The 16,349-nt window shown below is 39.1% G+C and overlaps 1 protein-coding gene across 2 annotated transcripts in view; it reads left to right on the top strand.

Moving 5' to 3' along the window:
* The window catches only part of MAP4K3 (mitogen-activated protein kinase kinase kinase kinase 3), a 295,533-nt gene that overhangs the window by 255,374 nt on the left and 23,810 nt on the right, over nucleotides 1-16,349 (top strand). For both annotated transcript variants that reach the window (XM_006839381.1, XM_006839380.1), the window contains 4 exons: nucleotides 4,531-4,591; nucleotides 4,675-4,792; nucleotides 7,124-7,182; nucleotides 9,649-9,752. In XM_006839381.1, the coding sequence (XP_006839444.1) occupies nucleotides 4,531-4,591; nucleotides 4,675-4,792; nucleotides 7,124-7,182; nucleotides 9,649-9,752 (342 nt within the window). The remainder of the gene's footprint in view (nucleotides 1-4,530; nucleotides 4,592-4,674; nucleotides 4,793-7,123; nucleotides 7,183-9,648; nucleotides 9,753-16,349) is intronic.

Here is a 16,349-nt window from a genome sequence, read left to right as displayed (position 1 = left end):
ACTTTGATGAAATTTCAATAGCCTGGAGAACAGGATCTTCCCTGGGAGTGTATGCAGATAGGGGCCAGCCACAGCTCTGTTCACCATGGTAATATGGGGTACAAAAAAAAAAAAGAAAAAAAGAAAAGAAAATCTACCCCTTTCTGTCCACAAATAAGGGGTATGCCTCTCTACTACCTACTGCCCTCTTACCTTCAAAGTTGTCCATAAACATTCAAGGATGACCACACTGCAGCTGGCCTGATTACTGGCATAGAGCAGCAGTTTCTTTTCTGTGTTTTGTTTTGTTCCTTATGTGTCTGTTTAGCTGCCTCTCCCAGTGAGGACTAGCCCAAGCCTGGCCAAGTCCAACTTGGTAGATATAGAGCAGGGCACACCTGAACAAGGTCAGTGCGGACAGCTTACCCCTCCATTAATGGTGCTACAGTGATGGCACTGAGCCCCGTACAGCTGTGACCACTGGAAAATTGGGAGCTTACTGGAAGTGTATGTGGGTTGGGGCCAGCCTCGCCTCTGGTCACCAGGGAAATGTGGGGAACAAGGAAAAAATCGCACCATTGTCTCTGTGAGCCACAGGTATATTTGTGCAATACCTACAAGTTTTCTTGTCTCTGAAGCTGCTCACAAAAGCTCAAGATGACTGCACCTGTCTGGTTGTTGTCTCGTATCACCAATCTCTCTTATTTTGCTGTGTGTGCTCAAGTCTCTCCTATTAAGCATTCCATGGAATTCTCTGTCCCTTCTTCTGAAACTCAGAGTTCCAGGACTGGTATCTGCATCTGTTTCATTTGGTTATCCAATCCTGGGGTGGCTCTGTGGTTTAATGCACTGGTCTGCAAAGTTTGTTTGAACTGCAAATTTGGCGGTTCAGGCTCACCAGCTGCTTCTCAAAAACCCTATATAGGGTCGCTGTGGGTCAGAACCAACTCGACAGCACTTAATAGCAATAACCATCTTTGATGTAGAGGGTACCCTTTCTGCATAATCTGTCATCTTGCCACCTTCCTCTCTATACAATGTTTTAATATAATACCTAATAAAACTTCAAACTGTATGTTATACTGTGAACTTCTTTTAAACTGGAAGTGATGATATGTAGTGAAATGGCTGAAAAGTAAATTTAGACAAAGGAAAGAGAAGAAAAGATCTTATTCATAATAATAATGCAACGGTGGTCATACTTCTCTTGAATATAATGTGGTTGTTGTTTTTCTTAAGTGCTGTCGAGTCAATTCTGACCCGTAGCGACCCGGTACAGGATTTCCAAGTGAGCTTGAACTGCTGACTTTGCGATTCAAAGCGACTTTGTAATCCAGTGCATTAACCTACAGTGCCGCACCAGGACTCCTGAATATAATGAGATATCCAAAAAGCCTAGTATTGGTAACAAGGCACAGGAGACCAGCTATATATATAACTAGAGTAAGCATTTATCACCTAGTTTGAGGGACTCCTAATCAGAGGTATTTGCATGGCCAGTTTCTTTTAGAAACACAAGGCTGGTCCCTATGAGCTGGGGATTAAAGATAACCCAATTGCTCAGCATTTTTTATCTGTTGTACCACAACATAGTCCTTGATAGCCATCAGCACTACTTCCTTCCCTCAAGTTCCAGGGTTCTACAACACACTGCAAAGACTCATAAAACTCAAAATTGTCCCAAGACATGCTTGCACCGTTGTTGAGACTGGCAAGTCCCAAATCTGTTGATCAGAGATGGGTCTGGAGGAATCTTCTTACCCAGTTAGTCTAAGGAGCTGAGGAACCCAAATCAGCAAGTCATTTGACAGGCTATTGATGCGTGAGGCTACAGGAGCTGGTTAATCAGGTCAAGTGATAGGCGGAAAGTCCCATGAACTGCAGGCCATATGTAATGAGCCAGGTACAAGATCCAGGGCAAGAGAGCGAGCGTGTGCAAAGCAGTCTTATAAATTGGAGTCAGACCATAGTCCCAAGGGACATTAGGGGTGGTGATTGAGTCTCACCCTCTAGTAAGGTGGGGCATCTTTAGTCTTTAGTTCCACTGTAATTTTTAACTATTTAGCCCTACCTTCTTCTTTTACTCTTAGCAGCTCAATACCAAACGGGTCCATAATCATAGATAGGTTGTTTTTAAGTGCCCTCAAGTCAGTTCCGACTCATAGCAACCCTGTATAGGGTTTCCAAGGAGCAGCTGGTGGGTTTGAACTGCTGATCTTGTGGTTCACAGTACAGTGTTGATCCTACACGCCACACCAATCATAGACATAGAGACTAGGATGTATAATATATCACAATATGGAAAAATATGGCCGGAAGGGCCATAATAAATAGCTGTCCTGCAGCACCCAACCCCACCCAGACCCAGACTTCAATAGCTCCCCTTCTTAGGTGCCTTAACCTTTGAAATTGTACTATTGTTGTTATTGTTGTTGTTGTTAGGTGCTGTCGAGTCTGTACTGACTCACAGCGACACTATGCACAGCAGAACTAAACACTGCCCAGTCCTGCGCCAACCTCAGAATCATTACAATACTTGAGCCCATTGCTGTTGCCACTGTGCCAGTATATCTTTTTGATGTTCTTCCTCTTTTTTGCTGAATTTCTACTTGACTAGATCTGGAATGTTGTTGTTTTTGAGTTCCGTCAAGTGATTTCTGATCCACAGCAACCCTTCATAGGGTTTCCAAGGAGCAGCTGGTGAGCTTGAACCACTGACTTTGCAGTTCAAACCGACTTTGTGGTCCAGTGCATTAACCCCCAGGACTCCTTGTTCTGGAAGGGAGCCTGAGAATTCACATTCCTCACAGTGACCCAGGTGTTCCTGATCCTGTTGGTCCAGGGGCCATTGACGCTCATAATGAAATGTCTCAGTGAGTTGTGGTTATTTTGTCCTTCAAAATAGATGGGCTGTGTTCCATGAAAGCCCCTTTTCTTGTGCCCTAAATCCCAACTACTTTTAAGGTTCCAGGGGTGCTTCTCAATTCTTTTTTTTTTTTTTAATAGTTGCGATTTGGGTAAAAGTTTCCAGGGCAGATTGGTTTTCCATTCAATAATTCATACATATTTCATTTCATGTTAATCGATTACAGTCCTCACAATATAACACCATTCTTCCTGTTTACTCCCTGTGGTTCTCATTTCCGATAGTCCTTCTTTTCTGTCCCTTCTGGTCTTCTGAGCTTATTGCCTGCATAAATGTTGCCCTTTTGGTCTCAGATGGTTGGTGGTTCTAATGAGTTCCTGTCTCCTTGGTGTTACTGCTCACTTTATTGATCTGGTCTCCCATTGGTCTGAAAGCTGAGCATGAGAGTGAGTTCACTGTCAGGCTGGAAGTGTATCTAAGGACCATCGTATCAGTGGTTTTACCTGTGTCTGTCAGACCAGTATGCCTGGTATTTTTATGATTTTGAGTTTTGTTCCACATTTTTCTCCCACTCTTGTGATAACTTTCAGATAGGTTGGTATTCATAGCCAGGCACCATCTAGTTTTTTGCCTTTTAGTTCTTACGTACTAGATTTCAGTAACAAATGCCATATATATCCTTTATGTACAAAGTCTTCACTTTGTTCTCTCAACCTTTTTCTGCTATATCTCGTGTTTCCACATTCTGTGTTCTACTGCCTCATGATTCTTTCATTGCATCTGTTAGCCTTTAGAAGCTGGGCATTATAGTTGTCCAGATAAATATATGTTTAAAGGGCACATAAGAGAAGCTTAGAGCTAAGCCTGACTATGATTAATTACTTAACCTCAGAACCATGATAAAGGAGCAGACATTGTGTGAAAATGTTCTTTTTCCTTGTATTGTTTAATGTTATATAGTTCTCTTCATAAGGGAGACTTCAACTTATCAAATCATATTTGTTGTTTTTGATTGCCACCTAATCTGTTGTGACTCTAACAACCCTGTATAGGGTTTCTAGAGCTTTTAACGTCTTTTGTGGAAACAGTAAACCTTATCTTTTTCCCGTGGAGTTGCTGGTGGACTTGGACCTTGTAGTTTACTTATCTTTCAGAGCCACTACGCTTCCATATTACGTTTGTTGTTGTTGTTTTTGTTAAGTGCTGTCGAGTCGATTCTGACCCATAGCGACCCTGTATAGGGTTTCCAAGAAGCAGCTGGTGAGCTTGAACCACCAACCTTGCAGTTCAAACGACTTTGCAGTCTGGTGCATTAGCTCGCAGCGCTGCACCAGGACTCCATGTTTAGACTTAGCGAAATCACATTGCCAGTGTTTTTTTTTTTCCCCATATAAATAAATATTTCTTTATATATTATTAGAGGTCGCTATGAGTCAGAATTGACATGAAGGCACTTAGCAACAACATTGTAGAGGTGTTCTTATATGGTGCTGTAGGAGAAGTAATAGATTGTGAACCACAAGTTGGCATTTCAAACCCACTAGCCACTGCTTGAAAACCCTGTACCAGGGGGTAGCTATGAGTCAGAAGCAACTTGACAATACCTAAACCATGAGTTCATATATTTATATTGCTGTTATGTATTACCCTTTGTAAATTTTGTGCTTTTTTTTTTTTTACATCAGCTATTTCCCCGAAGGTGTACGTGGTTGTATGTAATGAACAATTGTTTGCTGTCAATATCTGGTAAGTCTTTCAGTTTTTTAATACCTTACGATTGTGCCAGCTTATACTATTAGCTGTTTTGTCATATTTATTTTTCTCTACAGGTAAAGCGTCTCAGCTCTATTCTCATAATTTGCCAGGCCTTTTTGATTATGCAAGACAAATGCAGAAGTTGCCTGTTTCTATTCCTGCACACAAACTCCCTGACAGAATACTACCCAGGTAACTTCATACTTAATGTTTCGATCTTTAGTTACTCTAACAATTAAGGTACAAAAAATGAAAGCGCTCAATTTGGGTTTAGTAATGAAAATTTAAAAAATAATAATTGGTTTGCTTATTATCACATTCTAATTTTTTTTATATGTACTTTAAAATTACATCAAGCAAAATCTGAATTTTTTATTATTTTTCTGTGGGGTTAAAACTAGAATTTTTTTTTTTTTTTTTTTCACTATTTGATGGTAATTTTGCATTACATATGGTGCTTTGCTTTGGGGCATATTCATGTTAACTTGTTTAAAATGACTTTTCTCAAAATTAGTTTTTAAAATTATAAATGAAAAATCAGTAACTTTTACATTAGGAAATAACATCGAAATTAGAAAGTTGTGCTTTTATACTTGGCAGGAACTTTCCATTATAATACACTCTTCCTTTGGGTTATTATACGACCTCATTTGTTGAGTTAAAAAAAGTCTTTGAGTTTGGTACAGATTGTATTTTAGAAAACTATGTTTCATTTTTCCCTACTAGTAAAGTGTCTACTGCCACTCATCTATTAGTTTGCCGTTCTGTGGTGACTTGCTTGTTGCTGTGATGCTGGAAGCTATGCCACTGGTATTTAAATACGAGCAGGGTCACCCTTGGTGGAAAGGTTTCAGCTGAACTTCCAGACTAAGACAAGGAATAAGGAGAGGAGGACTGCTTGTGAAAACCTTATGAATAGCAGTGGAACACTGTCAGATAGAACCAGAATACTGAATACTGAAACATGATGAGTAGCACCAGAATATTGTCAGATATAGTGCTGGAAGATGTTTAGGTACATTCAAAGAAGGGGAATATTGTAGATATGAAAGTTTACAATCTATCAGACTCTTGGAGTATGACATCACAAGTAAAAGAGACCATTAAGGTATGTGTCTAGGAAAGTCCCTGCAAGTGAAGTGACCCTAAAACCTACTTTTAAATACTGTTTCCAAACTCTGGCAGGCCAGCTGTCAGAGGCACATGACATACTCAAGTAAATTTAGGACTATCTGTTTTAAAAAGATGAGCATGGTATATGTTTTTCGGTGATTTTTATCCAAAACGTTTTTTTACATTTTTGTGCACAAAGTATCAAATCTTAGCTATGCTGTAAACTCAGCAATTGAGAAAAGATTCTCATTGTACTGGAAAGCTGAGGCTTTACATTAGTTAATGCTGTGAAACATGAAATCTGAAGGCTTTTTACCTGTGAATGACTCCAGCTACCGGGACTTAATTTCATCTTGTGCCCAGGTTTCAGTGTTGAGATGCGGTGCTTCAAGATCACCAGCTGCTCCTCAGAAACCCTATACAGGGTTGCTGTGGGTCAGAACCAACTCAGTGGCACTTAACAACAGCAACAAGATACTAGTTAAGAGTCACTAAGAGGCATCTCCTTTTTTTTGACAGAATGGAGAGAACTTTTCAGCTTACTTGTTTTTAATTATATTCGCGTCTTAAGTTTTTGTTGAATGCACAGAGTATATGGGACACATTTCAGTGCATGCAGTTAGTCCTCCATATCTGCACATTCCACATCCATGATTGATTCTGCAGATCAGAAATACTGGGTGGGGGAGCTGGCATAGAGCAAAGCAATTAAGTGGTCAAAAGAATCCCTCCAGAGTTCGAAACTACCAGACATTCAGCGAGAGAAAGATGAGGCTTTGTGCTCCCATAAAGATTTATAGCCTCAGAAACCCTGTACAGGGTCGCTGTGAGTTGGAACCGTCACCATGGTACTCAACAACAACAACAACAAATAAAAAAGAACCTTGAAATTGTTTTAGTGGTAAGAGAACTTTTACACAGCTTAAAGTAATCACATGGTCTTAAAATATCTGACCCGTTTATCTTTTCTTTTTCTCAATGATACCTTTTGGTAAATCAAAATTATGAATATAGTCAACATATTAATTCCACATCTTGAATGCCAACTACATGCCAGGTATAGTTTAAGCTGCTAGAGATACATGAGTGATATTACAGGTCAGTCTTCAATTAAAGTTTTATCTTCTGTATGATTTGTTATTTTTACCTTTACTTAAAAAATTACAAGGTCATATTGTTCTATACTCTACACATTTTATAGTATTGTTTCTTATATTTAAACCATTAAACCATCTGGAATTGATTAAGGAAGAGAAGCTAAAGATCTAAATTACTATTCTTACTTTTACTAGATAACCTATTATGCCAGCAACAATTTTGGAACAACCCATCTTTTTCTCACTGATCATCAACAGTACTTAGCTTATACTAAGTTTGCCTAATAGATGTTCATTTTCATTTATGTTTTAGGAAATTTGCTGTATCAGCAAAAATCCCTGAAACTAAGTGGTGTCAGAAGTGTTGTGTTGGTAAGTAAACTGTCCAGTAACATGTAGCCCTCGTGTTTTAAAGATATGGCTAAGAAAACTCCATGAGGTTTTTTTTTTTTTTTTTCCTCAATTTATCTACTATAAAACTGCCCCAAGGCATGCTGTCAGTTTATTTTTCCCCTTGGTTTCCACGTTGTTGTTAAGTGCCACCGAGTCAATTCCAACCCATAGCGACCCTGTATAGGGTTTCCGAGGAGCAGCAGCTGGTGAGCTTGAACCGCCAACCTTGCAGTTCAAATGGCTTTGCAGTCTGGCGCATTAAACCCACAGTGCCACACCAGGACTCCTGGCTTCCACGTAGACTAAGCCTGATGTAGACCTTACACGTAGCAAGTGTTAGGTAAATAATTTTTTGTTGAACTAAATGGAGTGGGATGACTTTTTGCATCTAAGGGGCCTATTCACCATTCAATAATGGCTCCTAAAGCTGCATTTATTTATTCATATGCCTTTAGTATGTGAACTCTTAGACTTTCCTATTCATATACCACTCATCTCCAGCCACATAACAAATTCTTGTTGCTCTTAACTGCTGATGGCATTGGATTCTTGTGATCCAAAGGGTTTTCACGGGTTGATTTTTGGAATCAGATCGCCAGGCCATTCTTCCTGGTCTGGGAGTTCTGCTGAAACCTGTTCATATCGCAACCACGTGTCTACGCCTCCAGAGGCAGACAGGTGATGGCTGCACATGAGGGGCACTGGTGGGACTGGTGGGAAATCAAGCCTGGGTCACCGAAGGCAAGCAGTCTACCACTGGACCACTACCACCCTCCCAAAACAACTATCTGTTTTATTTACATAGAGAGAGAGAAAAAATGCTTTCCTTTCCTTAAAATTAATGGTGTTATCAAAGGGAGAAGAAAGGAATCACATAAGGTGTATAATGTGGAAAGGCCTTGAAAAGAAGGGCTCATTTGGTCTAGGCCTCAAAAAAAAAAAGCAAATTTTGGCTGTGAATAGGCTGTTTCAAACCGAGGAAATGGCTACAAAACATAATAAAACTTACGTGGTGGTGGTGGTGGTGTGCCGGGGAGTCGGAACCATCTCATAGTGACCCTGTACAGGGTTTCCGAGGCTGTAAGTCTTTACAGGAGCAGAAAGCCTCATCTTTCTCCCGCGGAACAGCTGGTAGTTTAAAACTGCTGAACTTAAGGTTCGCAGCCCAATTCATAACCACTACACCACCACAGCTCCTAAAACTTACATAAGTGCTAACTATTCCATTGTAGCTGTAAGGACCAGTTACAGCGGGGAATAAGGTGTGGACAGTTAAAGGGATATGAACTTTATTCACTGTGCCATGAGGAAGGTCCTGAACTATGGTAGTAGCAGTAGAAATAGTAAGAATTATTGGTGGGTGAAGGGAAAAGAAGTTAGAGCTGGACTGTGAGAAAGTGAACCCAGAAGACCACAGAATGGCACTTGGTACCATGAGGCAAGAGGAGCCAGCTGGTTTGGAGCAAAGGAGACTAATAAGGTTGAGATTTTACACGATAGTTTCAGTCACCATCAGAACATCCAGCATACTGACTGATACTGACCCTACATGGAATGAAAGGGGGCAGGTTTCCCCTTATAACTGAAATTTCCTGTCTAGACTTTTCTGTCTCCTTTGGCTAGGTGATTTTGCAATTCACCTTTTCTCTGCCATTTAAATATTTATTTCATATCTGTATGTTGTTATGGATTGACTCCTGTTACCCTTTCTACATTTAATTTTTTTCATTTTTATTTCAGATACAGTTGTCTTTAAATATTTTCCTTCAACAGATGAAAGAAGGAAAAATTTAAATACCAGGAAATTTCTTTTCTAATATTTCTAATGTATTTTGAGATATTATCCACCTTTATGATGATTCTCAGTGACCCTAAGAGTTCATTTCTATTATTTCTAATGCACTATGAGATATGATTCATCTTTATGATGCTCTCAGTGACCCTAAGAGTTCAATAAAAATATGGGAGAGGTATACCAGTGTTTCAGTTTTAGAACAAAAGCATTATTACTTCTGACTAATATTTCCAAAAGCGCTCCCACCCACTTGTCCCTGACTGTGCTGCACCTGATCGCCCCGTAGCTACCACTCTGATGGCAGCTCCTCACTTTCCCCAACTTCACCCTTTCTCCAGAAACATGCTGCCTCGACTAATCTTCCTACTAACATGTTGTTGTGTGCCATCAAGCTGATGCCAACTCATAGAACAGCCCCATAGGACTCCCTAGGGTGTAGCCAGGCCTTTTCTCCAAAGGAAATACTAGTGGGTTTTAAAGGCAGACAGATTAACAGCTCTTAACTATATAGTATATATAACTACGAAGTATTTCTTTTTCATTGTGTTGTCTAATTAAGAAATGTAACTGGCTGTCAACTTTTTGAGCATACAATTATTTTAAGCACTTGGCATTATAAGAGAAATCACTTATATTTTTTGCCTTGACAGTGAGAAATCCTTACACGGGCCATAAATACCTATGTGGGGCACTTCACACTAGCATTGTGCTACTAGAATGGGTTGAACCAATGCAGAAATTTATGTTAATTAAGGTAAGTCTGAAAGTCAGCATGTCATTCTTAATACAAAACCTTAATTGTAATCTTTTCTTTTAGGTCAGAAACATTCTTTTCAATTAATTATCAAGTTAATGATTATAGATTTTTATGGCTGGATGGTGGAAAATCCTTCTAATTGTCAGGCATTCAGTTGGACTGATAAAATTTTAAAGAGGCTGGAGAAATAGTGCCGGGGTTTGATAGTAGGAAACTAGAAATGAAGTGCCTCACATATTATACTGCCTTGTCAGAGCAGGAGATGCTAAAAGATCAGCAAAATGTTGTTTTGAATATATTCTTTAGTTGACCTCGTTATTAAAACAAAGAAACAATCACCCTAGAAATTGTAATGTAATCTGAGAGGACAAAAAATAACCATAATGAGGGGGAAATTTTTTGTTTGGGTTATATGTTTACCTCTTTGTTTCCCATACCTACCCATGGATGGGTTTTATACATAAATTTCTTGAGAACCTTTAATTAATTAATATTCTTTAATATACTTAATCATTATAACTTAACATTTAGATGAAAAAATAAAATGTTAAATGTACACCACATAAGCTCAGCCACAGGGACATATTCAATGATTTTTTTAAAATCATTTTTCTTTTCTGAAACAACATTTTACTGAGTTTTCAGAAAAAGTTAACACGCAAGTTAGGGTCTCGTTTGATATTTGGCACTAAATTATTCGGTGACATTGTTTTACGTTATCACAATGTTTCACTTTTCTTTAACTGGTGTTGTTTTGCATTTCCAGTATTCTAGTTCCCCTGCCCCCTTGTTTTCTCATCTTTGCTTTTGAGTACTTGTTGGCCTTTTGGTCTCATACAGCAAGCACAGGTGGTTTTGAAAGAGCCCCAACCTTACAGGTTTTTACTGTGCGTGCTACTCTGCCACTGCACTTGAAGGTGATCTCAGAAGATAAACTCGGTTCTAGCTTTAAAGTGTTTCAACGTGATAGTCCTCTGTTCTCTACTCTTCCAGTTTATCTGCCCTTTATTTTGATAAGAATTTGAGTTCTGCTCCACATTTTTCTCCCATTCTATCCAGAGCCATCTATTGTGATTCTGGTCAGAGCATCAGTGGTGTTAGCCAGGTTCTATCTAGTCCTCTTCTCAGGGTAGATGAGGTTGTAGCTCATGTAGAATATTTCTACTCTGAGCTTTTGGTTACCTTCTTACTGTTTTGCTTCTGGTAATTTGAGACCCATAGTTGTATCTTACTTGGCCACTCAAGCTTTTCAGATGTGAGACACTACTTCCAAAGGAAGCAGATTATATTTGTAAACGATGTTATGCTAATTATGAATTATGTTATGCCAAATAAATGTGTTGCCTGTGGAAATTTAGCAGGAGCTTGCCAAAAAGGCCTTTCATTTAAAATTTGGTTAAAAGAGTGTGGAACCTTTCTTTGTTTGAGGTTCATGAAACTCCAGTGTATATGAATGGGATATTTTTGTAATTATAAATTAATTTTATTAATTGAAATATAAATTTTTTTAAAATATAAGTCAAATAGAACAATGAGAGTAGCTTTCACCAGAAATTTGACATTATCATTTCGGAAATGGTAATAGTCATCCTTTGACTCAGAATCTGACTAATTTCTATATCATTGTTTGATTACAATACTATCAAGAAAATTCTAGTTCACATAGATACATACTATGGTCCTAAGCCTTCAAACCCAAAAACCGATCTTAGAAGTGTTTTGGTTATGTTATGTCAGGAATACCATATGTGTGTCTTAAATGAATATATGTGCTTGCCTGCACCCACATATTTATACCCACACATTAATAGGAGCACTGATAGCTCAGTGGCTAAAGGTCAGTGGTTCAATCTCACCAGCCATTTAGTGGGAAATAGATGTGGCAGTCTCTTCTGTAAAGCCTTGGAAACGCCATACTACAGTTCTCCTCTGTCACTGAGGCAGGATCGAATCTACCAACAGTGGGTTTGGTTTCTAGTTTTATAGATACTTCTATCTGTTCTCACCTGTACCCTCTCATATAGTAATATACCAGACATATGACATGGATGAATCTGAAGGACATAATGCTAGGTGAAATAAGTCAAACACGTGCTCACTACTACACCCATATTTGATGCCTCTTTTCCTACCACCAAAACTACCAAGTATCTTCTACCTAAAAGTGAACTTTTCTTTCTCTCTCTCATTTTAAGCACTTAACACACTACTGTCCTGCTGTGGATGGCTTATCATAAGTTTAGTGGGTCAAACCCCCCTTCGATCCTTAGAAACCCTATACAAAGTCCTTATGAGTTGGAACTAACTCAATGTCACTTAACAACGTATGTATATATTCTAGTCTTCTTACAAGAGGATTGACTATACAATATTTGTCCTTATTTGTTGGACTTGTTTCACCTAGCGTTATGTCTTCCAGATTCATCCTTGTCATGTTTCCTGGACTCATCATTGCCTTTGGTTTTGTAGTATTCTATTGTGTATATGTACCACAGTTTGTTTATCCGGGCACTTCAGTTGTTTCCATTTACTTGCTCTTGTGAATAAAGCAGCAGTGAATACAAGCGTGTCTGTGTCTGTTCATGTTACTATTTTTAGGTCTCTTGGGCATATACCTAAGTGTAGGATTGCTGGATCACAGGGTAGTTTTATTTCTAGTTTTTTGAGAAAAGCTCATACCATTTTCCATGGTGGCTGTACCATTTTATAGTCCTACCAGTGATGGATTAGGGTTCCGATCTTCCCACATTCTCATCTACATTTGTTGTTAGCTGGTTTGTTTGTTTTGCTTTTTTTATCAGTGCCATTTTAGTTGGGACAAGATGGTATCTCCTTGTTTTGATTTGCATCTCTCTCATGGTATGGCACTGTAGGATAAGCACTGGGGTACTAACCACAAGATTGGGGGTTTAGACCCACCAGCCACTCCTTAGAAACCCTTTTATCAGGGTCACTGAGTCAGCACTGACTCAGGGAACTTAACAAAAATTGCCAGTTATTAACCTTGCATATCTTTCAGATGTTAATTGACTACTCTGATGTCTTCTTTGGTGAAGATTCTGTTCATTACCATTGTTTTGTAAATGGTTGTTTGTCTTTTTGTTAAGCTATTACAGTTTTCTTTTGTGGTGCTGTAGGATAAGCAAGCTTTGGCGGTTCAAACCCAGAAGCCGCTCCTAGGAAACCCTATACAGGGTCACTGTTGAGTCAGAACCAACTAGAGACCGCTTAATAGCAACACCCATTTTTGAGATTAGACCCTTATCACATAAGTAGTTTTCAAAGACTTTCACCCATCTATCTAGTTGTCTAGTTACTCTTTTAATATAGTCATTTGATAAGCATTGTTGTTGTTGTTAAGTGCCATCGAGTCGGTTCCGACCCATAGCGACCCTGTACAGGGTTTCCGAGGGTGTAAATCCTTACGGGAGTAGAAAGCCTCATCTTTCTCCCGCGGAGTGGCTGGTAGTTTTGAACCGCTGACCTTAAGGTTCGCAGCCCGATTCGTAACCACTACGCTACCAGAGAAGCATAAGTTTTAAATTTATGAGATCCCATCTATCTGTCTTGTCTTCTTCTGTTCAGACATTTGTTGTTGCGTTTGTTATCCTGTTTTATTAGGTTAGTTCCCATCATTTTTCCCCTATGTTTTCTTCCAGGAATTTCAGTTTAACATTTAGGTCTCTGATCCATTTTGACTTAGTTTTTGTGTGTGGTGTGAAATATGGATACTTCATTTATCTGTAGGTGAATACCCAGTTTTGGCAGACTTTCTGACCCCTTTTCTAAAATCAGTTGTTCATAGATGACAAGGTTTAATGCTTAATTCCCAATTATATCCCACTGGTCTGTGTGCTATCTGAATGTTTTTTTAAAGCAGTTTTTCCTGCTGTTATATATGGATTATTGCTGTTGTTACGCCCCGTGGAGACCATTCTGGCTCATAGTAACCCTGTATAGGATTTCCAAGGCTTTAAATCTTGCAAAAGCAGAGAGCCGCGTCTTTCTCCCAGAGCAACTGTTGGGCTCAGACTGCTGGTCTTGTGATTCAGAGTCCAGTGCTTATCCTAGGGAACAGCTGTGCACCCCATATATGAATTGCTATTATTAAGTACCATCGAGTTGGTTCTGACTCATAGCAATTTAGGATTTCCAAGGTACGGCTGTTGAGCTTCCAAGTACCACAAACCTTGTGGTTCAAACCAATTTTGTGGTCCTTCACTTTATTCTACAGCGCCACACCAGGACTCCATGTATGGATTATTGTTGTTAAGTGCTGTCTAGTCGGTTCTGACTCATGGCAACCTTATATAGGGCTTCCAAGGCATGATTGGTGAGCTTGAACCCTCAACCTTGCAGTTCAGACCAACCTTGCAGTCCAGCGCATTAATCCGCAGCGCCACACCTGGACTCCATGTGTGGATTGTTGTTGTTGTTGTTAAGTGCCATCAAGTTGGTTCCAACCCATAACAACCCTGCATAGGGTTTCTGAGGAGCGGCTGGTGAGCTTGAACTGCTGACCTTGCAGTTCAAACGGCTTTGCAGTCTGACACATTAACCCACAGCACCTCATGAGGACTCCATATGTGGATTTGTTATGCCCAGAATTCAGGGTCCCCAAAGACTACCCAGGAGCCGTGTACTGATGCAAATACATAAGGGAAGTTTAATCAAGCTCAAGCCAGGTCTCTAACCTTATCTGATGCATCGGAATAGGGAAAGAGCCCCGAATTCATTGTCTGCAGGGTTTTTATAGAATTTTCAAACAGCTCAGGTTTCTCAGCTTTACAATCTTTGGATTGGTAACAATTGGCAAACTATAAGATGTTACAGTTTAATTGGTCAGGACTGGTGGTCTTTGTTCTTAGGCTAGGGTAAAGGAAAACATCTGGCCTCTGGCCTTGAGCTGCCTGGCTATTTATACATATATCATTTTCTTAGAGCTAGAGGACGTGTTCAGGCTAATGTACAGAATGGAGATTGACCTTGTCTCTGGAGGGAACTAAAAACTGAGGCCTTGTCTATTTAAAATGCTTTCCTGAGCCTGACACGAGTTTAGTCAAGCAGTCTCTAGGTAGGCAAAATCAGGTAAAATCAGTTTGGTCCTTACAGATTCAGTAGGCTTATTTCATGAGAGTTTTATATAATTACAGAAATTGAAGTCATAGTATAATTGGAGTAGGATTCTTCCTAAGTTGTAAAATATAGAATTATGATATTTTAAGTTGACTGATACAAAAATTCTTTAAACCAGTAGCTAAGGGGAAAGTAGTTTTACAAAATGTGTAAAGCACAGTTTTTGAATATAGCTTTTTCATGGCAAAAAATTATTTTGTTCTCAGCTCTTCTTTTTCCATTCCTATTTGATAAAGGTACATCGTGTTCTAGATGGGAATATAAAGTGTGTGTGTTCTATAGCCCTTCCTTCCCTTTTCTTCTTCATTTTAGCTATGTCCTTCCTGTCCCTTCCACTCCTGATGTCTGTTACAATGAAAAACCATTTCATTACAGCAGCTATTTATACATACCAAGAGACTGATTAAACCTTAGCATATATTAAGCCATTTATGTTAATATGTAGTGAAGGACCTTTTCTCTATAAAAGGAATTTCAGGTATTAAAAGCATAAAAGAGAGGAGGCATATTTTGAATCAAAGCAATGAGAAACTTAAAATGACCCACCTATGGCTTCTCTTTTCCGGGTGGAAGACATCTTGGTCCTCAGGAGCACAGGCAGGGAGCCTGGCCCGACTGCCTGTCGCCCTGATATCCTGACGCCCTGAGACCTATTACCAGGCTTGTAATGCACTATACTAACAATACAATTCTGTTTGCAGGTCTCCTTCAGAACTTTCTCACTTGCCCCCCTTTTCCTTAAATTCCCTCAGTCTTCACACAAGTCTCCTTTCTGTTTCACTGCTTCAACACTTCTACATATATATTTGTTTCTAACATATTTGATGTTATTTTTATTAGCATCTGATGTTTCTAACCTAAAACTTTATCAGATTTATTTAAAAACAGCATCATACTTTCTCTGTGCTCTCTTTTCTTAACGACATTTCCGAAAACTTTGCTTCATTTGACTACATAGTTGTCAAAAATAAAAGTTATACATTAAAGCTCTCCTCCAAAAACATTTAGGTATGTATTACAAAACAGGTACAGTGTTATTTACTAGACACACCAATATGAATAACACCAAGTACCTGCCTTCTGGGATAGTCACCAATAACAATTGGCTTTAAAACTAAGGGAATCGCGTTCTCTTGTGACTTGTTCACAATGCTTATTGTTGTTAATGGAATCTCAAAAGCTGTTGGTTTTCTCACTTGATGACCCAAAAAATATTCAGGAAAGAAAAAGGAGTATTGTTTTCTCTCTGATCACATTTCAAACAGAATTATTTTAAGGTTTTTGTTTTCATTTTTTATCTAATTACAAATGTGACAGATCTTACCCAAAGTGTATGCTTCAGGTAATGGGATGGTGATGTGCCGTGAAGTCAGTTCCAACCCGTAGTGATCCTGCACAGGGTTTCCGAGGCTGTAAATCTTTACGGGAACATCCCCTAAGAACTTGATTGAACCTCAG

This window comes from Chrysochloris asiatica, unplaced genomic scaffold (assembly GCF_000296735.1).
Source record: "Chrysochloris asiatica unplaced genomic scaffold, ChrAsi1.0 scaffold00024, whole genome shotgun sequence".
In the NCBI taxonomy this organism is placed as follows: Eukaryota; Metazoa; Chordata; class Mammalia; order Afrosoricida; family Chrysochloridae; genus Chrysochloris; species Chrysochloris asiatica.
Note: the sequence above shows the minus strand (reverse complement) of the source record. Positions and strands in the feature narration are given on the sequence as shown.